At 40.1% G+C, this 22579-nt stretch overlaps 4 protein-coding genes across 4 annotated transcripts; 1 reads left to right on the top strand and 3 right to left on the bottom strand.

The window, feature by feature from the left end:
- Positions 1–61: 61 nt before the first annotated feature.
- On the bottom strand, positions 62–8828 carry josd1 (Josephin domain containing 1). Its single transcript, XM_074663998.1, has 5 exons — positions 8614–8828; positions 7228–8111; positions 7012–7140; positions 4184–4378; positions 62–2216 (listed from the first exon to the last, which is right to left on the bottom strand). Exons 2-5 carry the CDS (start codon positions 7593–7595, stop codon positions 2117–2119), a joined length of 792 nt encoding a protein of 263 aa, XP_074520099.1. The 5' UTR covers positions 7596–8111; positions 8614–8828; the 3' UTR covers positions 62–2116.
- A 1856-nt stretch (positions 8829–10684) lies between these two features.
- LOC141785448 (uncharacterized) lies at positions 10685–13431 on the bottom strand. Its single transcript, XM_074663776.1, has 6 exons — positions 13369–13431; positions 12412–12462; positions 12290–12340; positions 12126–12176; positions 11810–11860; positions 10685–11721 (listed from the first exon to the last, which is right to left on the bottom strand). The coding sequence occupies exons 1-6, from the start codon at positions 13415–13417 to the stop codon at positions 11000–11002; spliced, it is 975 nt and encodes a 324-aa protein (XP_074519877.1). The 5' UTR covers positions 13418–13431; the 3' UTR covers positions 10685–10999.
- Positions 13432–14878: 1447 nt separating this feature from the next.
- Positions 14879–19417, bottom strand: xrcc6 (X-ray repair complementing defective repair in Chinese hamster cells 6). Its single transcript, XM_074662522.1, has 13 exons — positions 19318–19417; positions 18822–18911; positions 18623–18735; positions 18389–18530; positions 18043–18294; positions 17720–17906; positions 17345–17531; positions 17087–17255; positions 16769–16930; positions 16511–16640; positions 15690–15790; positions 15473–15589; positions 14879–15384 (listed from the first exon to the last, which is right to left on the bottom strand). Exons 2-13 carry the CDS (start codon positions 18892–18894, stop codon positions 15185–15187), a joined length of 1833 nt encoding a protein of 610 aa, XP_074518623.1. The 5' UTR covers positions 18895–18911; positions 19318–19417; the 3' UTR covers positions 14879–15184.
- A 94-nt stretch (positions 19418–19511) lies between these two features.
- On the top strand, positions 19512–21959 carry desi1b (desumoylating isopeptidase 1b). Its single transcript, XM_074663314.1, has 6 exons — positions 19512–19885; positions 20064–20085; positions 20187–20256; positions 20407–20516; positions 20738–20860; positions 20946–21959. Exons 1-6 carry the CDS (start codon positions 19798–19800, stop codon positions 21025–21027), a joined length of 495 nt encoding a protein of 164 aa, XP_074519415.1. The 5' UTR covers positions 19512–19797; the 3' UTR covers positions 21028–21959.
- The last annotated feature ends 620 nt before the right edge of the window (positions 21960–22579 follow it).

Here is a 22579-nt window from a genome sequence, read left to right on the forward strand (position 1 = left end):
ATAAAAAAAACAAACAAACAAAAAAACGACAATCAGAATTTTCTCAGTAAGAGGAGTTGAAAGATTGTCATGGCAAAAAAAATAAAATAAAATAAACAAAACAAAAACTAATGAAAGTTCAATGCAGTTGTTAATTGCTAGTCGTGTGATTAGGTCCAAAAATCTCAGCAAATTTAGTTCTCTCAAGTTGAACTGCAGGTACTAGGATATGACTCTGAAGGACTATAGAACAGGCAGAAGGTAAGGTGAAGTGTTTCATTTCAAAATAAGACATGCACCTTTGGAAAAACGTGATCTTTAGAAAACCATTTCATTTCAAACTACTGTAAATAACATAAAGCCCTTGGCTTCAAAAGTGAAACGTCATATTTGATAAGTTGCTTTTCCTTTAGATTTAGGATAAATAGGTGCTTTGGGATAAAGCTCCTGAAATGGCGACAAACTGCACAGACCCTCATAGATTTTTTTCAGAGCAACAAATATTATTTCATGTAAACAAGTTAAGGCCAATATTGTCTTTACATAGACAATACATTTAGAGTATTAACAGTTTCTGTTCAGCTGATAGATCTGAAAGCTACAAAAAGTGGAATCTCTCATAAGGCTCGTTTTACAATAATTAACAATAACACAAGTCTGACTGGACATGTGCTCACAACCAGCCCATCACCTTTCTATCTACATTTCCTTTTCCTACATTGTTCTCCCCTCAGGCACACTTCGCTCCACCTGACGACTTCCCTTTTTGTGGGGCTAATCTCATAACCCCTCCCTATACTGAAACCACACACGTTTAAGCCCCCTATTGACTCTTCATGATTTGTTGAAACAATATGTGACATCCCCGCAGTGCTGTGTTTGGCAAGTTTAAGAAAAAAAGATGGAGAAGCCTCGCATTGGCAGAGCTCCTGTGCTACAGAGGGCTGCTGTAGTGGTGACCCTGTGACCATTATGGACTCCTACATCAAACAGTTATAAAGTATTGTCCCTTTTTTTGTCTGGTTGAAGTTTTAAACTGCAGAATAAGGTATTATGGCTCTTATTAGGTAAGAGTAGGTGATGTCTGTTGAATAAAACTGTTTCTTTCCACCAATATATAAGGATTTAATTAAGAACAGTAAGTCCCTTGTTTTGACTTAATCACACATCATCAGCAGAATGAGATAACTCAGTCATTCTCATTGCTGGTTAAACTGCCAAACATTTTCATATATATTTTTTTGACAGTTAAATGATATTCGATCTGACTAGCTGTGACGCATTACTTGAAAGTGACCACCTTGGAGTGAATGACTGAAAAAAAAGTGTCTGAATGCTGCTGTTATATCTTCAATGAAAGGAAACTTAGTCAAACATCCACTAGAGGGAGTGCTTGGCCTGGGTGTTGCATTGTTTTGTTGCATATAAAACTGTGTCAGCACAGCCTCTTGTACACAGTATAGGCTCAGTCTGTGCCACAAGTGTTAGGGGACTGATGAAATACAAAGTTGGCAACGTGTTAAACCACAGTTTCTGACGTATAATATGCGAAAAAAGTGACAGAGGGGAGGACCGAAGTGGAGTCACGCTGAGGCAGGTTACGGCACACTTTGGTGAAGGTGAAGGATAGAGGATAAGGACAGAGTGAATCACGACGTGAAGGTAGAGACAGAAGCAAGAAGACACATCAGTGCACATCAGGACTGTAGCTTGAGGATCACTGGGGGAGACAGGCACATTAACACAGCATCTTTCAGAAAGCCTGACCTCCCATGACTTTGGAAACTTGAACAATAAAAAGGAAAACAAAAACTGACATTGAAAAATAGTCATATATATAAAAAAACACAACAATAGCAGAAACAGAATAGTTACTCTTTATAAGTCTTAAATGTGTTTCGAGTAAAGGACTGTGATTCTTTGATTCTCCCTGGAAAGTGTTTGCTTCCTTCATTGCTTCGCGTCTTCTCAGAAAAGAGTCCAGCAATGGTTGTGTAAACAGAACCCAAAATGGGGGAAAAATACATCTGCAAGTGTGCATCCACGTGATTGGCTGTGCACAACCCTACTCAATCTCCCGTTCGTTCTGCGATAGGCCCATGGGCGCTGATGGAGCAATAATTGGCTGATCAAACCGTTAGCCGTCAGACCTCCATGTCTGGTGTGCCTCCACTTCCTCTGAGACGACCAATAGGAGTTCACAGTTCTTCCCTCGCAGCTGCTGGCGGAGAAACTTCCTGGGATGTGGTAGATCGAAGGGAAAAAGACAGACACATAAATGCAGGGTGAGAAACTTTTTGTTAGATCTGTTAAATTAGTGCAGCAAAGAGAAGAGTGATTATTTCTATAGAGTCTTTTTTAATTTCTGAACCCACTGGCAGGTAGGTGTCCGATCAAGTGGTGGCCTGTAGTCTTGAAATTTGAAACCAGTGGTAGGTAGGTTATGATAATAAACTTTATAATATACGGGGTTGTCGCTGTGATGTCATCCATTTGTTTCTGATACAGAGGTTTGAAGCTTTATGTTGTTAGAAACCATATCAGAAATGCTAAGCTCAACCTAGCTTCTGTTGAGGTAGTGTGAAGTAAAGAGATTTGAGCCTCCTCAGTAACAGCTACTTGGTGCCTTTCTGCCAGTGAGGTGAGCTGTACCTTTGCTTGAGCAAACTCGTATCTTAATATCTATAACATCATACTGAAGCCATTTTTTGCACCAAGCGGTTAACAAGTTCAATTTTGCTATTTTGAGTTGGTGTGCTTTTAGCGAAAGTGCTGAAGCTGCACTTTTTGGCCCTTCTGCATAACTTTATTTCTCAGACTGAGGTGAGCAACCACCGGTCATAAAATGTATAGGTGTTCAACACTGCAGTTCCTTGAGGGTCCCTTTGAGGCTGGCAACAGTGGCACCAAAACGCATTAAAAAGCACACAATTAAGAAAAGGTGATCTTAACCACAAAAAACAACAACAACAACAACAACAAAAAAAAATAACATGTTTACAGCCTCTGTTTGCACATAATGACTTGACTGAAAGGTGTAGCTGTTCACAAAGATATGAAGGGCCACAACTCTGATTATCTTATCTTCCTAAGTTACCCACAGTTAGGTTTTGTTAGCCTTTCCAATATGATGCCAACTGATGATGACAGGATTTAACGCTTGGATTCAGAAACAAATGTCACTGAAGCATAGGGATAGGTACTGAGTTAGGTACTTTACAGGTACCAACCGAAAACCGTCTGTAGTACCAAGTACCAATTCACGTAAAATCAAACGGTACCATGTGTAGGTACCTAAACGCATCCTTGTGACTGTGAGGAAATGGAAGAGTAGGCGATTTTCCATACTGGACATGAATGCAGCATTGTTAGCTTATATACTGAGAAAAAAATATGTGAAATTTAAAATCTTTGATATTTTATTATTGAACTAAGTAATATATGCACACACAAATACCAAAAATTGGTACTGATAAGTGCCAATATTGATTGCCAGGAACCAGGCATTGGTATTCTATTCAAATGTGAAAGGTACCCATCCCTACTGAGGCTACATCAATAAAGACTTTTTTTCACACGTTCCTCAGCAAAGACTCATAATGAGTGATATGTTATGACTGTCAGACGAGAGGAAGAGAGCAGCATGAGGCTCAACTATGACCCCTGCATTTGGCAACATTTCAGTGCTGCACTGAAGTACAGAGAGGAGCCAGAAAGTATTAACAAAGCTGTGTGCAAGATTTGAATCAAGACAGCTTCAGAGAAAGATGAAAATACTTCAAAATCAAGGGCCCATGTAAGGATCATTCACCTGCTAACCCAGCCCAGGTTAAGAAGAAACAGACATTCTAATCTGCAACCAGTTTGCAAATCAGTGTGCATGGATTGTGATTTGTACAGATTTGAGAAACATGAGCACAGAATATAAATCCATACCCAGGGGTGCACTCAGCACACTCTGAAACAGTTTATATGGGAAGAGCATCTGCAACACTGTACATTACCCTCAACATTATGTGAGTAAAATTCTGCAAACCTAAAAATTTGGGAAGCTACTCTAAAGCCACAAAATGTGATTTATTCAATAGATTAGATTCTAACCCTTCTCTGCAAACATAACCATCCTGAGATCAACCCTACTGCTACCAAGGACAAACCTGAAATATTCAGGTGTATGCAAATACAGGTTTGACACTATGCCTACCTGAGCTCATCCTGGTTGCCGATATGTTGTGGGCTACGCAGCTTAGAGTCCAGGTTGTAGTAGATGCCCCCCACCTCTCTGACTCCTATCCAGTGCTGCCGCTTGAGAGGCAGCCGGAGAGGACCCCAGCGCAGGTTGGACGGCACGTTCAGAATGAAGCCTGTCACGTTTGACAGCTCGATGCTGCCCACATCCCTGGAAGGAGAGAGAAACGTCATTTAGTCTGCCAAAATAAACACATTCATGAGCTTAACTCCACTAAAAAAGGACAAATCAATGTGGATATAAAGAAAAATTTGATATGCTTTAATGAGAATTGCATGCACCACTTTTGTACTAAACATACACATTGGTTCTTTTGAACAAGGGTACTTTTAAAGAACAATAAAAGTGGCTGTACAAAAATTGACTGCATGCTAATGTCAAAAAAGTTATCCTTTATTTTGGACACATACCAGTTGTAGTTGACTACACATCTCTGAACAGCCATATTTACCTAACAAGTCCAAATAAATGTGTTATTTCAAAATTTTAAAAGAAAAAAACACCCAAATTTCTTGTAAGGAGTAAAAAAAACATCTAAGGTAGCAAAAATACAATTGTCAGGTTTTTTGAATAAGTGTAATATCGTAATTCATGAAATTAAACAAGCACATCTTTCTGAACCTCTCCACTCTAAAAAATTTGGCAGCACTTGAGGGGCAGCTGTTGTGTCATCAATTTTTTCAGTGACTGAGGTTTTACTCATAAAGTGATTCTGTCCATCTCATTTTTTAACAATCCAGCATGCTCACACACAATCCAATTAAGATTTCTGTGCAGCCTTATCTTTACATTTTTGACATGATATATTTAGTCAGATACCAAAGCAAACAAAATTTTAAATAAAAAAAAAAAAAGACTAATGCGAAAGCTGTTGAAAACTGTCTCTGAGACCTTGGGAAAAAAAAGCTTGAATGCTACATCTTGAGTAGGAAATACCCTTGTTTAAAGCTACATTACAGCACAAATGACTGTGTCTCTGACGCTTGATCTTTCCACAGCAAGGTTAAAGTGGTAATCTGATGATTGTGTCTTTAGTTTGAAGCATAATTAAATCCCCACTGACTTTGCCAAAAGTGTAAAAGCGTTTTAAAGCATGCATTAGGCTAATCACCACTGTGTCGTATCAATCAACTTAAAGGAGAAGTATTGTTGTTTTTGCAGCTCTGGTTTTGTTCCTGTTTAGGTCCAGCCAGAGAACAGGAATTTCTGATAACGGCAAAGTTTAGCTGATAAAAGCACATCTGTGGCTGCTGTTATTGACCTCAGTCATGCCAGACTTTGATGAGGAGGTAACAGGAATGCTGATAAAACTGTCTCCTAGACTCTGTCAACTGATGTAACTGCTGAATAATCAAGAGGTTCATTCAGAGTTTTGCTGATTAGCTGACAGAGGTGTGGAAGAGGACACAGGGGGGCAATTTACGCCATTTATCGTATGTGACACTCTGGGGATTAAGTGAGTGCTTTTTCACTTCATGATGGGTGTTCGTTTCTTCTATGCATGCAGGGAACATAAGTAAAAAAAATATATGCTGGGGTGAAGGCTCGGTCTGCCTAATCTCAAAAGCAATCCTTTAGACCAGGGGGACTGTCGTGCTGCCATGGAAGGATATTTTGGCTTCACACAGTTTCCCTTCAATGTATTCCACCAATTTTTTTTCAATTGAATGTTCCCGGACGTTGGAAGCCCTGGGTCACCTTTTATCAGCATTTTTCAAACTTTCCACCGTAATTCATGTGAACTTCTTCGACATTTCTGTGAATAATGTAAACAGTGGCCCTTGCACTTTCTGTAGTGAACTGTATGTGCAGATGAGTTTTTACCAAGCAGCAACCTCCGGCCTACAAATATGAGACCAAGTGCTAAAATCTGCTGTTTCTCAGATGTCCACTTGAGGCTGGCTCCAGGAATACCGGAAGTCACATACACACCAAGCCAAAAACAGCTGTTCTCACGGCAGAAATAAACATACTTACAGCCTGGTACAACGATTTAATGGCACACACTGTTCTGGATGGTGATTTTTTCCAGGCAGTTTAGAAGATATTAAGATCATAAGTTTGCCCAATCAGGAGCACAGCTTAGCTCACGTGACTGATAGGCGCCCTATAGCTGTTAATGTTGAGACTCAAACCCTGCCTCACTTCCAATATGGCCACGCCAGCTGATTTCCTTCAAAAGTCCATAACAGAAACCAACAGGTGACGTCCCAGAGACTACCTCCATTAATCATACGGTCTATGGTTTTTACCTGCTAATATTTGTTCTACCAATATGAACAATAATGTGATGCATTAACGCTTCAATTCCTGCGTTGACCATTTTTTATAGCCGATGTAATCGATTTTGTCGACTTATTGTTGCAGCCCTGGTGTCTCTTATGTGTTTTCTTAGTTCTTGAGTTTCTGTAGAATACACAGAGCTTTAGGTTATCTAAACAAGTAGCCTTTTCACAGTCCAATTGTAGTGTGATGTTGCCAGATGTACTTTTTTGTGTGTACTTGACAGAAAATATAGATGCACACATAATATAGAACTTAATCCATTTTTGTTCCAGAAGTAATACATTGTAAGATGAAAGCTGGGGCTGTATGATAAATAACTAGAAAATAGAATAGAATAGAAAATACTTTATTTATCCTAGAGGGGAAATTCAGGAATTCAACTAGCAAAGATATACTGCAGCTTTAACAGAGTGCCAATAACAATGATGATAATGGAATAAATTAATAAATCAGTACCTTTAAAATAAGTAAAAAAAGAACTTTACAGTACCACATACCTTCTTTTATCCCACCATACTGCCTCGAACCCTCGAGTCTGCAAGGCGGCCATAATGACATTTACATCATAATTCCCATTTCCCAGCATGCTCTTCTTGTGAGGTGTCACCAGAGTGCTAGGAGAAAGCCTGCAACAAGTTTTTCAGTGAGATTAATAAATTATTCAAACAATTTCATCCAAAATATGAATGAAGGCTGGGACCCCAGGAACTCACCTCTGGTATATCTCCTGCAAGGTGTCTCTACTGAAAGCTGTCCCGTCCTGGAAGACGTTATTAAGCGCATGTAGAGCGCACAGCTCCCTCCGCTGCTTCTCATGGTAAATGGTCGGTGGTGTCAGAGAAGGTTGGGGAGGCAGCGGGGACGTAAGGGAAGACGAGGACGATGAGAGATCCTGCTGCTGCTGTTGCAAGTCCGTGGGATCCCTGCTCTTCCTCTCCTCCACTCCCACCACCATCTCTCCTCCTCCTCCACTTGCTCCTTTCTGCTTCCCGACCTTCCAAGGCATGCAGCCCAGCTCCTGCAGGCTGCTGCCTCGCCCCTTCCCTTTCCACTCACCGGCTGGATACGGAGCGCTTCCCATCCCTGGACTTTCACCACCAGCACCGCCACAGCTGCCGCTACCTCCTCCAGCTCCACCTCTACCTCCACAACTACTACGTTCAAAATGCTACATTAGCATCATGACAACCATTGCCATAGCAACCTCTCAGCCGCTTGGAGGAGAGGAGCTTGTGCGTGTGTGTGTGTAAGTGAATGGTTGAGAGGGAGGTGGGGGCTGCAAGTTAAATGAGACCTGTGGCTTGGTTAACACAGCGACACCTGCTTTTTCTGAACAAAAGGTCAACAGGAGGGAGTTGGTGTAGAAAAGAAGTTGAAATAGGACACTGCAGATGCCTCAAAATTAAAGATTACTTCTCCAAAAAAACCACAGTGATGCAATTAATCAAATTACAGCTGCTCTCTGTGCGTTTCCACTTCCTCCATCTTTTTGTGGGATTCAGTATGTTGACAGCTCTTTCCATCCAGTCATCAGCCTAAAACTGCACTTCCTTCCATCATTGGGCACTGACTATGAAGCAGCTCAATGGGAGAATACCTGAAAGACAGAAAAACAGTCATTTGAACCTGGAAATGTGATCACTCATTTTAATATGGGACCAAAACGTCAACCCATAACATCTGAACAGTGGCAAAACAATCTGAAAGTGAAGCCAACTCTCTTTAATTGGTGGTGATATGTTGTTTCAATAACACTCCTAGATGTTACAAACTCTTCTTGGTCAGCTGAGCCCAAAATAAGAAGAAGGTAAACATTTGGACAGGAGAGAGGAAGCAGGCTGCTCAGTTAGCTAGCAAATATCACAACAGCGCTACAATGTACACAAGACATACACACAGGATATCTTAAAATCCGTTTTAATGAGATAGCACCTGATGTACTCTGAAACAAAACATGTAAAGATGAAATGTATCCAGGATTGAGTCTGATATATATCGTTAGTCGTCTGTCTGCTCTACGTGACTCCCGTTTACGGCAAACACAACCACTATGCTTTCCTAACGTCTTCTAACTTCGTTTTCTCTGAACAAACACTTACCAGGCGGCTCCCTGGCCGTGGTGTCACGCCGTAACTACCATAACCCGGTATGAAAACAGAATTTTGTCCGCGCTGTTGTCCAAAAGACTGTCCAGTCCTTTGTCTTTACCAGTTTTTCCCTGATATAGCTGTCTGTGTGTGTCTCTCTCTTCGTCCGTTCAGACGCGGACATGCGCACCAGCGACTCCCTGGCTCCATATTGCTGTCACTGTTTGCGTCAGTAGACAGTGGAGCAGTCCCTCCCATGAGACTGCGAAACCCACTTTATTCTGACTAATCAAAAAATATGTCAAAAATATGTTCACGTCTTTTGGTAGCAGTTCGGTTGGTATTATGTGTAAATTGTGTATGCTTTAATATTTTATCATTTCCGAGTGAGGAATACTCATTAAAAAAAGATCCAATTTAAAATGTGATTTAGGACAAAAGTACTTTGAACACTGCCTGTTGTCCTCTTTAGGCTTCTCTACTGAATCACCTTGATATTTTTTTAAAGCTATTATTGGCGTATTTCATTTGTCAATTACGATGGACTTGAAGTGCAAAACAAAACAACAGTAACAAAAAAACTAAAATCAAAACAACAAACAAAACTACGCTAAAACTTAAAAGAGGGAAAGTTTGAAAAAAAAAATATAACAAAAACCCCACTAAAATATATACAAACAAAAAAAAAGAAGATGCAAAAAACAGAAGAGACAGACCAAAAGAAAACAAACAAACAAACAAACAAAACACATACACACAAAAGAGAGGAGTAAAGAATAAAAAAGACAGTGAAAAATAAAGCAAAAGCAAAAAAAAGGAGAAACACACAAAAGAAAACATAAATCAAAAGAGAAATCAAACACAAAGCCAAAATAAAAACAAATGTAAAAGACAAGATGCTAATACAAAAAAATAAAAAGCAAACACAAAAGAGAAACGGGAAACAAAATAAAGAAAACGCAAACACAAGATAAAAAATGCAAAATCCTCTGAAAAGTAAAATCTAAGTTTGTCCCACATGGGTTGTTATATTTGTTTAATTATGATGTGGTGATTTTCACTCCAAGGCCACCATGATAAACAGAAAGGAGGTTGTTTTTTTATTTAGATTTGTTCAAAACATATGACATTCATGTACCAGGACTATAATAACTTCAATTCACATTGACAAACAGGCTAAAATGTCAGAAGACATCATGCAAAGTTACTTTATAATCTCTGGTTCTGTGTCTGAGATGTCTGTTGTGAGGCACGGAGCAACCTTGGCTACTCTGTAACAAGCATGGTATGCAGAAAGCAGAGAAATAGTTAGGTTCAGTCAAGTTGTCAAAGTCTTGTTTGTGAAGTCAGCTGAGTAAATAAAACAAAAAAAATAAATAAACATTGTCATTTCTTACTGCTATCTAAAGAGCTGTGTCATAAAATTCATTATCCCTCTTCTGATCATGTTGTTCTGGTTAATAACAGGACGGGTTTTAAAATCTCTGCAGAATCACGGATGTTCTGATACTCAGCTTACTCTCTTGCACCATTGTTCAAATGATAAGTTGCATTAAACTAATACTGAGAGAAAATGTGTTGATTTAGACCACATTTGTCAGTCTGCGCTGCAGTATGTTCATGTTTCATGATCTATGACACACAAACAGCCCCTTTCGACTGCAGGGACTGTGGTCATATGGAACTGGTTTGGTCAGTCCAGGGTCCATACAATGTCTTACAGACTTGCTTGCCTGAAAGTGGACACAACCTTAGTTCAGAAAATGAGGTGGGAAAATTCAGTGGTTTTCGAAAATAGGGCTGAGTCCTTGTATTGATTGTTGGGGTTTGGCACACAGGGATAGTGCTCCTGTTAAAAAAAGAGAAGATCATAGTGGAAAGAGCAGTTGACGTATAAATTCTTTTGACAATATGACCATGCGTATACCTGCAAAATAAATACCACTGTCAAAATTTGATTTTTAGGAAATGTTCAAAACACGTTTCTTTAATGATCACAGCAACATGAGAGCAGTACAGCAGATTTTACAGAACCCATCACATAGCATTCCTCAGCTGCACTCCATGCATGACCTCAGTTTATTTTCCCTGATCATCTTTAAAATTTAATAGTGCTTATAAATTATGAATGATAGAGGAGTGCTGAGAGTAAGGAAACACAAGGCACAGAATAAACCCGTATCTTCCTTTTATAACATACCAGAATAGGAACATTCAGTGCTAATGACCACCTATCAAATGAAAAGTACCCATAGGGTGTTGGAACCAAGAAGCAGCCATTGGCTGTAAACCCATTTGAATAACATGACAGAAATACCATAAGCAAAGAACAACCCCAACAATTAAACCCAAAATTGCATGTTTAACACTTGACTGAAGGGCCAAACCATCTCTTTGTTTACATGTGTCCCAGTTTTTTCTCCAGTGCAGAGGTCATTTCAGCCAGCAGCTCCTCCCTCCGCTGGTTCTCCCTCCTCTGCAGCTCGTGCATAAAATGCCCTCTCAGCGTCTTCATCTCCATCACCCGCTCCACCAGCTGCCTGCGTGACACTCTCTGCTCCTCCGGGGGCTGGTCTGGCCTGGTGTCCACCACCTCTGGCCTCTGGTTGCAAAGAGAAAGAGCCCTACTCAGACTCTCATCCTTCAGCAGCTTTTCTGTCGGTATTTGACCCTGATCTTCAGCATGGGTCAGCACTGGGAGGATGTACTGCAAGGCTTCATCTCCATACAGTTTACGTGTAGCTTGGACTGCCTTAGCTGCGCCTTGGTTGTAATCCATACTTGAGTTTGGTGCTTGGATCACCAGCAAGAAGGCGTGTGGTCCAGGACTCGCAAGCTGCAGGCTCCTCAGAGCTTCCTTGGCTCTCTTATTGTTTCCCAAAGAAGGCCCCAAAATGTCTGCAGTGTTGATCACTGTAACCTCTTTTCCATTTATCAAAGTTTTTTTCTTTGTGCTGTCCATTAGAGGTCCTATTTGATCCTTTATATCACTGTCCCCATACCCCATGAGAGCATCTGCCAGGATGGTCCTATCCCTGTCAGTGGGTCCCAGAAGGATGAGCCTCAGACCTGAATCGCCGGTAGGGTCTATGTTTGACTTCAGTTCGTCACCACTTGTGCCTAAAAATTTTCATCCGATAAATGAGGAAACGGTTGTCTAGAAGGTTGAAATGAGGTGGAAAACTCTAAATTCAAATTAAGAACTGACCTGTGATTTTTTCGAATATCCTAGCCACCCACTGCAACTTTGAGGAAAATGCTGATGGAGGAGCAGATTGTTAGTCAGCTGGTTGAACTGTAATTACAGGCCTATAATTATTATGCAGATCTATCTCCAAAGTAGCCAAAAGCCTCCTGAGATACCGCATCGCTGTCATGTCTTATGAGTTTCTGAGTCACTTCCTTTAATTGCCCCAACTTACCCAACAGTAAACTTCCCTGGACCTGTTTACCTTCACTAGAAGTAAGTTTGAGGCACACAGTGAAGAGTAAACAACATTAACACAAACACAGGCAGCACTCACCAACGAAAAACTTCCACACTCGAGACAGCCATTTACACAAGCTCTGGATTCCTGACACACAAGACAAAAATAGATTACTCAAACAAAAATCAATCATATAAACCAAACTCGTGACTCATCTATACTTTACATGAGTCAAAAATCAGTGAATGAGTATTTTGTACCACGTAGGGTGCCCACGAGGCGGCCGACCCAACTCCAAAGAGTGGACAGACCTATAAAAGAAACACATTCTGATTGGTCTTGTCAGATTTACTCCTAACATGTTTAGTTGAACAACACTTACCGGTAATAGAGCAGAACAGACGTATCGGCCATCGGATCAGAGCTGGGAGAGCTTTGAAAAAAAAGCATAAACAAATTACTTTCAGTTTCATTTATTTTGTTTGGTTTGTTTTCTCACCAAAATATATAATCTAGATTATGCTGAATTATCTCACATCAAAAACTTTTGCATCCTTGACCTGAAAACATATGAACAGCTTCGGGTACAGGTGTAAATACACCTAATATGCATGGAGGACATAATTTGGGATCATGGAGACCATAGATTGTTATGGATTAAGGATTATTTGACACTTGATGGACTTTAGTTTTTTAATTTCTCTAACAAAACATGCAAAAAACTTTTGTACGAACTGAAGAGTTACATCACTTCTTGGTCAGATTCAGTAAGAGAGAGGAGATACTACTTTTAAAACTCCTATGAGGAGTGTTTTCGACGGACAGGAACTAAAGCTGTTGCCTCTGTGTGGTCAACAGAGCAAATTAGGCTGATAACGAAGCAAGTAATTCTTTATTTGCAGCTATTTCACAGGCCTGTGTCAAATAATCTGAGTGATGTGTTTAGTCAAATTTTCTGTGCAAACAGTGTATTATGAGTGGCACGATAGAAGTTAAGAATGGAAAAGAAATTTGTGTCTTATTTTAAATTTTCTTTGTCCAAGGTGCAAATCTGTTACAACTTTCAGGCTGATTTATTAAAGAGCTGCAAGAGCTAAGCACAGCAACTGTAAATTAACTCCACACAAGCTAGAGATTAATGTGTATTTAAGCTGCAGATTTGTTAACTTCTGTTATGCTTGGTCAGCAGCAGCAGAGGAAGCACTGTGAGTGTAATCATTGTACTGAAGTCGAGTAGTTTCTTAGGTTAGATGGGTTAGGATTTGTCAACCATTATAGGAAGGATTGACTGATCTTAAGAAAACCAATATGAAATTGTGAGTTTGTGTGGGAGACTGACTCTGTGAGAATCTGTAGAGAAGATACCCCACTACGGTGAAAGTTCCCATCTGGAAATTGCTCCATCCTGTACAGGAAGAGAATGAAGAGAAGGGAGAAAAGCATGAAATCAGGAATGCAATGTTGTACACAACTTATCATGTGATTAACCTAAGACTCAATACTCTAAGTCCCAAAGTCTACTTCTGAATGACTGGCTTTGTAAGAGTGAATGTTTGTGTTTGTGGGCATATCATCAAGATGAATTGTCAAACTAAAATGTTCTTGAAATAAAGCAAGTTTTCCCTTGATGACAGGACAGATAATCATGCTAGTTATGACCAACACAAAAGGCTGGTCACTAGAACACGTCATGTTTGCTAGTTTTGTTACATATGAGCGGAAATGAAATAATTTCAGAGAAACTAAGTTAATTTGTTTTAACGATTAAAGTAATATGTGAGAATGCATAGTCACAGTTTTATAAAAAGGGATTTTCATTGTTTCTGCGTGTATTTTGAAAAACTCGCACGGAAGTTATATAAAATTTAAGGAACTGGACGACAGACGTTATCTTTACTGTATATTTCTTTTCTTTTTTTCCCTTTCCTTTCCTTTTTTTGCGAAAGTGTAGTCACAAAACAAAATTTATAAACCATTTTTGTCATTATTTTCAGACTTAGACAGTGTTCTCAGCCCGTGGAAATGAAAATGCAGAGAATATCAACTTTCCACGCGGAACAAGCACAGGAATCTTCTGGTGGTACTTTTATGAACCATTCAGTTTAGGTCTCACCTGCTGCGACGTCATCCACGGTGTTGTTGTCACACTGACACTCCATTTCTCTGCCGTAGCCTGGACCCTCAGTTTCAAAACAGTCGGAACATGTGGCGACACACCCCGCTCTTCACCTTCAAAATAAAAGCCCTTAAATTAAGACGTCACAAGGCGTGACTGTTTTAAGCGTTTGAGGGGAAAAATGAATCAAGAGAATAAACCCTGAGACAAATCGTCATAAAAGCAAATGTATAATACTTAGGACCATTTTGCATTTTGATGGCTTTACATAAAGTTCAAGTCTGTACATGGAAAAATCTTTCAAATTGAGTTAGATGGAAACAGAAGGCATCAGTTTACATATGAAATAAGAAAACCTTTTTGTTAGTAAAGCTATGATAAAACATTTCCAAAGCTCACTTACTTGCTGTTAAGTCAGATAATCCTCCAGCAGTAATGCCATCGACACACACAAACCTTGCTTTAACACCCAGTAAATGAATCCAATTCCTTCTTCCTGCTGATGTGCGGAAATGCTTTCCTGTGCAGACCTGCCCTCAACTCTGCTGTGTGGTTAGACAATGTAGTATGAAAGTCCAGGTATGCTGATAATGCTGAAGGCCTACTTGGGATGGGCGCGTCTAACTGGAAATGTTACTCAACATGTGCAGTTTGCACACTTTCACTTACTTAAATAAAACAGGGTTTATATGGTAATCAAATTTGTTTTATTTTTGAGAAAACACTATTATTACCAAGGATTGTTACAATACTTTTTCTACTGTACAGTGCTTCATTGGGTAGAAGACGTTTTATTGTTTATATTCATAAGAGTTTAAAAGTATCTGATCATAACAGGTTGACTTGTTTGCTTATGTTAAACACCATTCATGTAATATGAAATTATTAGCTGCAGGAATAATCTGAACTGAACAAAGCTGTCTTGCAAGAAAAAGAAGAGCAGTGACATGTTATGTCCTATGAAACATGGATTCAAAGATCCATAGAGGCTACATTTCTGCCGGATCACAAAGGCACAATTAGGCTTATGTCTGACTCTTCATGACCCAAGCTTGGCGGTGAGTGCATCAATCAGCTCTTGCTTCTTGGTCCCAGTGGTCTTGACTCCAAACTTCTTACAGGCTTCCTTCAGTACAGGCACGGTCAGCTTTGCCAGGGTGCCGTTCTGCACGTGAGCTCTCAGATCATCGTCTCCCACTTCTACTTTGGGTTTCTTTTCAGCTCCACCACCATTTTCAGCTATGATTTGAATCATAAAAAAAACTTAAGGAGGAGAACATTTCATATATATTATGACATCCCTCAGTTTCTTTTGTGTTTAACTGACCTGTTTTGCGTTTAGCAGCTGGTTTTCCCTCAGGGTTATAACCGGCAGGGTAAACCAGATCTGTAAATTCTTGACCCAAAGGACCAAGGCGGCGATCTATCTGGTCCACCTTTGGCACTAGAGCGATGACAAAAACAGGCATAGACAGTGTGAGAAGAGGAGCGAGAGGTTAACCACATGAGGAAGTGAGAGTTTCCTGAAAGTTCATCCGTCTTACTGATGAGGTCCTCTGTATCTTCTGGAGCTGCCATATCCAGAGCCAAGGCCTCCAAGTTTCTGTAGTGCTGTTGGATGACGGGGTTCTCGAAAGCATCACTCCTGAATTAGGTAAGGAAACAAGAAAGAAACTTGCAAGTTAACACCAACCACTTTGCGTGTCTGGAATTTCTAAGCAGATATCTTTGTAAATCAGTAGCCACGTTTACATGAGGAGTTTTTTGTATTTCCGAATGGAATCTTTCTGAATGACTTTTCCCAAAACAATAGTTTACATGGAAAGGAATATTCCAATCTCTGGTCTACATGTGCCGCTATAATCAAACAGAATAGTCAATGAGGCATGCGCAGAAAAACGTAAACATCACGTAATTTATCAAAGCCGGAGGACAACAGTTTTTTTTATCCCAGTATTGCAACACCCTGTATTGCAATCGTATATTGCGATACGTCCAGTCTTGAAATTGTGTTCTGTTCTTCAAAGTTAGGATCAAAAGCAAACTTTCCTCCAGTGCTGACTGCTCGCTGCCATTTTTGAAATTGAGGAACGTCTCTAGTTGCGTCTTAAGTCATATCTGAGCATGTGCTGAAAGAACGCACCCTGACAACTTTCCGAATGAGCAGATACATGATACCTCAATCGGTTTGGGGAAAGGAATATTCCACCCCTGTGAAATCGATTAAATTTCCATTCGGATTGGCACTTTTCTTTCGGAATGAGGTGGATACAAAGGTTAAATTCTTTCCGTTTGATCAAATAAACCGAATGCAAGCGGAATATTTGGGTACATGTATACGTGGCTAATGAACAAGTTTAGGGACCTGTATTTGAAGCGCAGTTTGGAGACAATCTCCTTCATCTTGTCCACCTGTATCTGTGAAGCTGACGGGGTCTGAGGAAGATCAAGAGTCCGCATGTCATCAGCATACGGCAGATAGATGACATTGAAACCTGGATCAAGTGGGGGGAGAAGAAGGACAAGCGTCAATACTGTCATCCAAAAAACAAAACAGCCACTAGTCTGGGTTATTACTGGAGAAAGGGAAGTAAAATGAAGCTAAACAATGGTGGAGTTTTACCTGGTGGTGTTATCTGTACTTTTGACTCGTCAGTCTCCTCTTTCTGAGGCACCAAGGCAACAAATCGAGGCACATAGTTTCTCCGAGCAACGCAGCGGCACAGAGCGAACAGATTTCTCTCACTACACTTTGTCAACAAGGCAGAGAAGAGACATGCACTGCCTGAGGAAGAAAAGCATACAGCAAAATACAGTTCAGCAAAAACCATTCATTTTTCTCACATCCTTACTTCACCTAACTGGAAAAATCCCCGGTTGATACTTTGATTTAATAATTCGTTCCGAAGTTAATAGCTAAATAGATGGAGAAACGCTCTACCTTTCACTTCATTCTCCTCTGGATAGATAAAGGTGGAAGGTCGGGTATGGTGGTGAAGTTCCAGCTTCTCCATGGGTTTGAATCCAATCAGGTACAGCCCGGGATCCTCAAACTTTTTGATGGAATCAACCTCGTCCTTCTCCATCACAATCTGTTTGTTACCATACGTCTACAGCAGAAACCCACAAACAGACATCTAAGAAAACCAACATCACTGAATTAAATCACTGATACTGACTAAAATGTATCTGAACTGACCTGAGATTTCTTTATTTCACTGGGCAGCAGCAGACTGCCAGTCTGGGTGTGAAAAATGCGGGTTTTGCTTCGAACTTGCTCGTTGGTTTCCCTGTAAAGTTTGATGGCACCTGGTTTTCGAGTTGTCACGGCAGTCGAAAACATGCCCACAGCGACATTTACTCCTTCACCAAGACACAGGTTTAACCTGAAGTTGGCAGAGGAGGAACAGATGATGTGAAGGAAGGGGGAGATAAGGATGTAGGTTGAAATAATGTACAAAGATGGGGCCACAGAAGCAAAAAACAAAAAAAACAAAACAAAACACTAAAGACTTGCAGTGAGCTTCTGAGCAAGAAAAACTTTCATTTTCAAATAAAGAGCATTTCTCTCTACCTGGCTATTGCTCTCTTCTTCTGCTCCTTAGCCCGCACCCTCTTTTGGAGGTCATCAAGTTTGCCACAGGGCTCCAGCTGCAGCCCCAACTCACTCTCGTCTTCAGGTGGACTCACAATGTCACGAAAGAAAGCTGCCACGTCAAAGCCACCCGGTTTCACGAGATGCATTAAATCAATGACGACACCTATGAGCGAAGAAAAAGTTAAAGGCAGTCTACTACAGGTTAGCTTTTTTCTGTCCCTTACATTTATTCACCTATAACATGTGTTCTGGATCTGGGCTGGATTTTAAGACAAAGTGAATCACTGATTTCCACATACCCGTCTCCTTGAGGTCACTGGCTTTAGTACGAGCCTGTCGGTCCTTCACACTGTCCCCCATGTGTGGTTCGTCCCTGCACGTGAAGATCATGAGCCGCTTGTGTGAGAGGCGCAGCTTGATATCACTGTACAGGTTGGCACAGCACCACAAGGCGTCACCCAACGAAGTCTCCCCACTTCCCATCGTCTCTGCTGCTAGCTGTGCACCTTTTTCCCCTCGCAGCGCGTCAACTTCTTGTACTCGTTTTGCACCTGTGCCAAAAAAAAAAAAAAACCAACAAAATGTCAAACTTCAAAGAGAGAAGCAGTAAAGTATAGCTGGTATTTTTTGAGTAAATAATCTCACCGGGTTCATCCAGGTCGTGGTACACGTAGACGTGTTTGAATGAATTCCTTGGATTTTTGCTCTCCTCTGTGCCAAAGAAAACCAAAGCCACCAGATCCCGGTAACTGCTGATAATCTTACTGGTGTACACACTGCGAACAACCTGCATGAAACACAAAGGCACTCAGTTTGATGAAACATTTATCAAAACTATCAATGAGGTAAGTCTACAATAGGTATGTCCCTCCATCGTACCTGCATGGTCATGTCAAAGTTAGAGGGCTGACCATCTTCTCCTTTGATGAACATTTCCTTTGAAGCATCAACCAAGAAGACAAGACTGTCCCTTCCTGTGATCTTGTAATCTCCTGACAGGGACAAGGGGCTGGATTTGATTTGTGCATTTAAAGAGTTAAAACAATGATTCACTTTTTTTTTTAATGCTTTATCTTACCTCCAGAATCTTCTCCTTCCTCTCGATCCTCGTCCTCCTCCTCATTTCTGTAGTAGGCGTTCCACTCTGCCATCTGTACCGCCTATTGAACTGTCGAAAATTAAACAGCAAACATAAGGAGCTAACAACAGGTTGCTTTAAGAGGCTCATTATTGGTTGCAGCAGCTAATATCTGAATTGTGTAGCACCATCTTTAAGTCAGCGACACTAACATGTTAAGAAAGAAATCCCACGTGTTAACTTAAACATATATCGTTCCTCGCTCACTTAGCACCAAGTGTGGTGTATATATCAGTAATTGCTGAGCCAAGCCTCCTCCAGTTATTGTTTTATCAGCTAGCCAACGTAGCTTAATCAGCCATTGATAGTTAAACATGCTGCTATTTGGTCTTCTAACGTATCTCTCTAATGATGCAAGTATACCATATGGACTGAACACATAGATGACTGCTCAAAATACGCATAAACTTGTCAAGAAAGCATACAAAACACTCACATGCTGTGCTCTTCCCACTTTCTGCACACAAGTCCGGACGAGTTTCAACGGCTAGCGCGCTCGGCTGCGTGAACGAGCACGCTGAGAAACGCAACGCTAGTTGATCATGTATTGGACTTCATCAAATGTCACTCAAACACACCAGCCAATCGGAGTGAAGAGGGCGGGAATATTCATGAAAAATGGCTCGATACCGGAAAGAGTCTCTTCTCCATGAGAATGCACTTTCTTGACAGTCTTGTTATTGTTTTTAGCCGGCCGGTGACACTGCACCGACGGGTAGCTTCCATTTAAAGTAGGTTTTAATAACTTTAGTTTTTACTGGATTTTTAAAAAGGTTGCATTATTTTTTTAAATTTTAAGTCGAAACTTTTTTTGTTAAGTTTTTGTTTACTATATACAAGTTGTCGCGCCGGGGTCAGTTGTTGGTGGATGTGAGTCAGCAAGTTTATCCTTTTGTGAAAGTCTTTGTACCTTATCATGGCCCAAACTACCTCTTACCCTGTACTACTGTACATTTACGACCTGTCCAGAGGCATGGCCCGTCAGATGAGTCCTGCCATGCTAGGTGAGTACCTGACAAGGGCTGTTTCACATCATGCTCTTACAGGTGATTTTATGGGAGCGTGTTCTAATCCGTGAAATACGGCTGTTTTTTATTCATTGGCAAGACCTTCATGAAAATGAATATCTTTGACCCTAATATAATTCATTTTCTTCATTTGTTTTTTTTTTTTTCTCCACAGGAAAACAGATTGATGGAATCTGGTGGGTGCACCTTTCTGTTTAACACATCGAAAACTTAATTTGAGAGATCCTTTGATCTGTAGACTGGTTTCATTTGATTAAGATGTTGATTTGTCTTGCAGGCACACTGGTATTGTGGTCTATGGGAATGAGTTCTTCTTTGGTTCAGGAGGCATCATGAGTTGTCCCCCTGTAAGAAATATTTTTTACCTACGCAACTTCAGCCCTTTGCCATCTTTGTTATTGTAAATAAAACTGTAATTACTCATTACTGCTGAAGATCTTTCAAATTTCAAGAATCCAAGTATAAACTCACATCTGGATTTGTGTCTTCCACCCTAGAGTGGCACTGTCTTGGGTGATCCAGACTCCATGGTCGACCTGGGCTCCACTGAGGTGACTGAAGAGATATTTATGGAGCATCTGACCTCACTAGCAGATTCAACATTCAGGTGAAGGTTTAGGAGGTCCCTCTTTTCCTGAAAGTCATTATACCCCCATGATGCATTCCAATTCAAAAGATGTAATGCTTTCAAAGTCTGCTCTCTTCACTTATTTCTGTTATGTCTCCATCAGAATGTCTTTTTTTTACCCAATCATCCTTTCACTCTTTTTTTTTTTTGACATATCTGCTCATCTCTTTTCTCTCTTTTTTTTTTCTCTTGCTCCACAGAGGTGACAAGTACAACCTGTTAGAGCACAACTGTAACACTTTTAGCAGTGAGGTGGCTCAGTTCCTTACGGGTAACAAGATCCCATCCTACATCACAGACCTGCCCAATGAAGTGCTTTCTTCGTGAGTTAACATTGAATGACACATGAGATTAATTTGTAGGCTTAGTTTGGATTTCTTTGTAACTGTACGGTCTGCTTTTTTTCAGGCCTTTTGGTGCCTTTCTTCGTCCTTTGCTGGCCTCTGTGTCCGTCAATCCTGGAGGCAACAACGTAACTGGGCAGCAATAGATGAATCCCCACACATTAAAGGAAATGCTTTGATTCCAGTGTTCATCAGGTGAGAGGGGGACACTCGCCACCAGCAACCAGCCAACTCTTCACAACACCTTTCTCTTTGCATATAAATCATCTTCCTACACTGTGGTGCCTTATTGAGACCAAGTGTTCTTTAAAGCCTTCTTAAAGGTGCAACATTACCCTCCTTTCCTCACTACTTATTGGTAAAATTATGTTTATCTTACACATCAAGGCTTATAAAAACCCTCTTCCTTCTCAGGGACTTTGTTACTATTTTCTTAATTCTGCAGATGCGTGGTCAAAAATAACTTTTTCCTCTTTACAATACTTAAAAGTGACTTTGGACATTCCAACATCTTCTCACTCCCAACAGAACCGAACTCTTAAGAGACAGTTTTGTTTTTTTAAACTTTTAATTATTTTGATCACACATTCATTTGGTCTCCTTGTTGTTTTTAATGACAAAGTTAGCTGTATATATTTTACCCAGCAGTCATTAATGTGACATGACTGTGGTCCAAGTGAAAAGCCATAATAAGTCAAAGTTTAGGGAACAACCTCACTCTTTGAATAGTGTTTCTGAAAATAGATTTCTTTTTCAGATTGAAGGGCTTGTCTTATTTAAACTCAAATTACCTCTCAAATGAGGAACCTCAAATGACACAGTGGACTGACTTATGTCAAAAAAGGACCAATCGTTTAAACATTCATCTGTCTGCTTGCTACTTCTCCTTAAACAAATTAGAATTTCCTATTTAACATATAAATCAATATAACATTTTCTTTTCAGATTTTATTTTGTATTTACACAAATAAGCTTTGCAAAGCAAATAATATAAACTGAAGATGATCTGTGTGCAGCCATATTATATGAAGTTCCCAGAGGATGAATTTTTCCCTGAAGAAGGGAATGTTGATTTTTTTTTACATTTTATTTTCTCATATATTATTAAACCCACTTGATCAGGCTTACTGACTTTCCAGTGGTGGTTTAAAAAACAGATTTTCTGAATTTCTTATTGTGAATTTATGCTCCTTAAGTTAATTTAAAACACGAGAAATAAAAAAGCTAATCAGCGCCTTTTGATTTTGTTTTGCCATTGAAGTGAATATTTTGGAAAATCCCTGATGAATGATTCCACTTGATAACAGATACAATAAGCTACTTTTTCTAACACATGTAAGAAAAATGTAGAGAAACACTGATGCATGATTACTACAAACAGAAGTCTGCCATTTTCATTCATAAGCTTCCCAGAACTAAATTTGCTCTGACACCCTGCACTATGTTTAACTTGCTATTTAAACTTTATGTAAGTTGTGACATTAAAATATCCTCTGTATCTTAAAATCACTGTGCTGTGACTTTTTGTGTTAAAGGACCTCTCTCCTCAGTTAACACATTATAGCAATACAGAAACACAAAGAAAGGCTGTGATGGCCAAGTTAAGGTATTTCTCAGTTCAAAGACATAAAGCCATGTTTACAAACGTCAAAAACAGCTGGCCTTCATCAATGCAAGCTGCTCTGAGACTTCCAGGTC

The sequence above is a fragment of the Halichoeres trimaculatus genome, unplaced genomic scaffold (genome assembly GCF_033239565.1).
Source record: "Halichoeres trimaculatus isolate MK-OKI-2021-1 unplaced genomic scaffold, fHalTri1.1 fHalTri1_scaffold_23, whole genome shotgun sequence".
Lineage (NCBI taxonomy): Eukaryota > Metazoa > Chordata > Actinopteri > Labriformes > Labridae > Halichoeres > Halichoeres trimaculatus.

Bases quoted from the DNA above. Each gene is read 5' to 3' on its own strand.
- josd1 (XM_074663998.1), bottom strand. From the start codon at position 7,595: ATGGGAAGCGCTCCGTATCCAGCCGGTGAGTGGAAAGGGAAGGGGCGA. The intron at 4,379-7,011 runs GTATGTGGTACT...CTCTCCTTCCAG, and splicing joins GTATGGTGGGATAAAAGAAG to GGATGTGGGCAGCATCGAGC. The intron at 2,217-4,183 runs GTAGGCATAGTG...ACCACATCCCAG, and splicing joins GGCAACCAGGATGAGCTCAG to GAAGTTTCTCCGCCAGCAGC.
- LOC141785448 (XM_074663776.1), bottom strand. From the start codon at position 13,417: ATGGGAACTTTCACCGTAGTGGGGTATCTTCTCTACAGATTCTCACAG. The intron at 12,177-12,289 runs GTACAAAATACT...CTTGTGTGTCAG, and splicing joins CCTCGTGGGCACCCTACGTG to GAATCCAGAGCTTGTGTAAA. The intron at 11,861-12,125 runs GTGAGTGCTGCC...CTCCTCCATCAG, and splicing joins AGTGTGGAAGTTTTTCGTTG to CATTTTCCTCAAAGTTGCAG.
- xrcc6 (XM_074662522.1), bottom strand. From the start codon at position 18,894: ATGGCAGAGTGGAACGCCTACTACAGAAATGAGGAGGAGGACGAGGAT. The intron at 17,256-17,344 runs GTCAGTTCAGAT...TTTCTGCTGTAG, and splicing joins GTGAAATAAAGAAATCTCAG to ACGTATGGTAACAAACAGAT. The intron at 15,791-16,510 runs GTCCCTAAACTT...TACCTAATTCAG, and splicing joins AAACTGCGCTTCAAATACAG to GAGTGATGCTTTCGAGAACC.
- desi1b (XM_074663314.1), top strand. From the start codon at position 19,798: ATGGCCCAAACTACCTCTTACCCTGTACTACTGTACATTTACGACCTG. The intron at 20,517-20,737 runs GTGAAGGTTTAG...CTTGCTCCACAG, and splicing joins CTAGCAGATTCAACATTCAG to AGGTGACAAGTACAACCTGT. The intron at 20,861-20,945 runs GTGAGTTAACAT...GCTTTTTTTCAG, and splicing joins CCCAATGAAGTGCTTTCTTC to GCCTTTTGGTGCCTTTCTTC.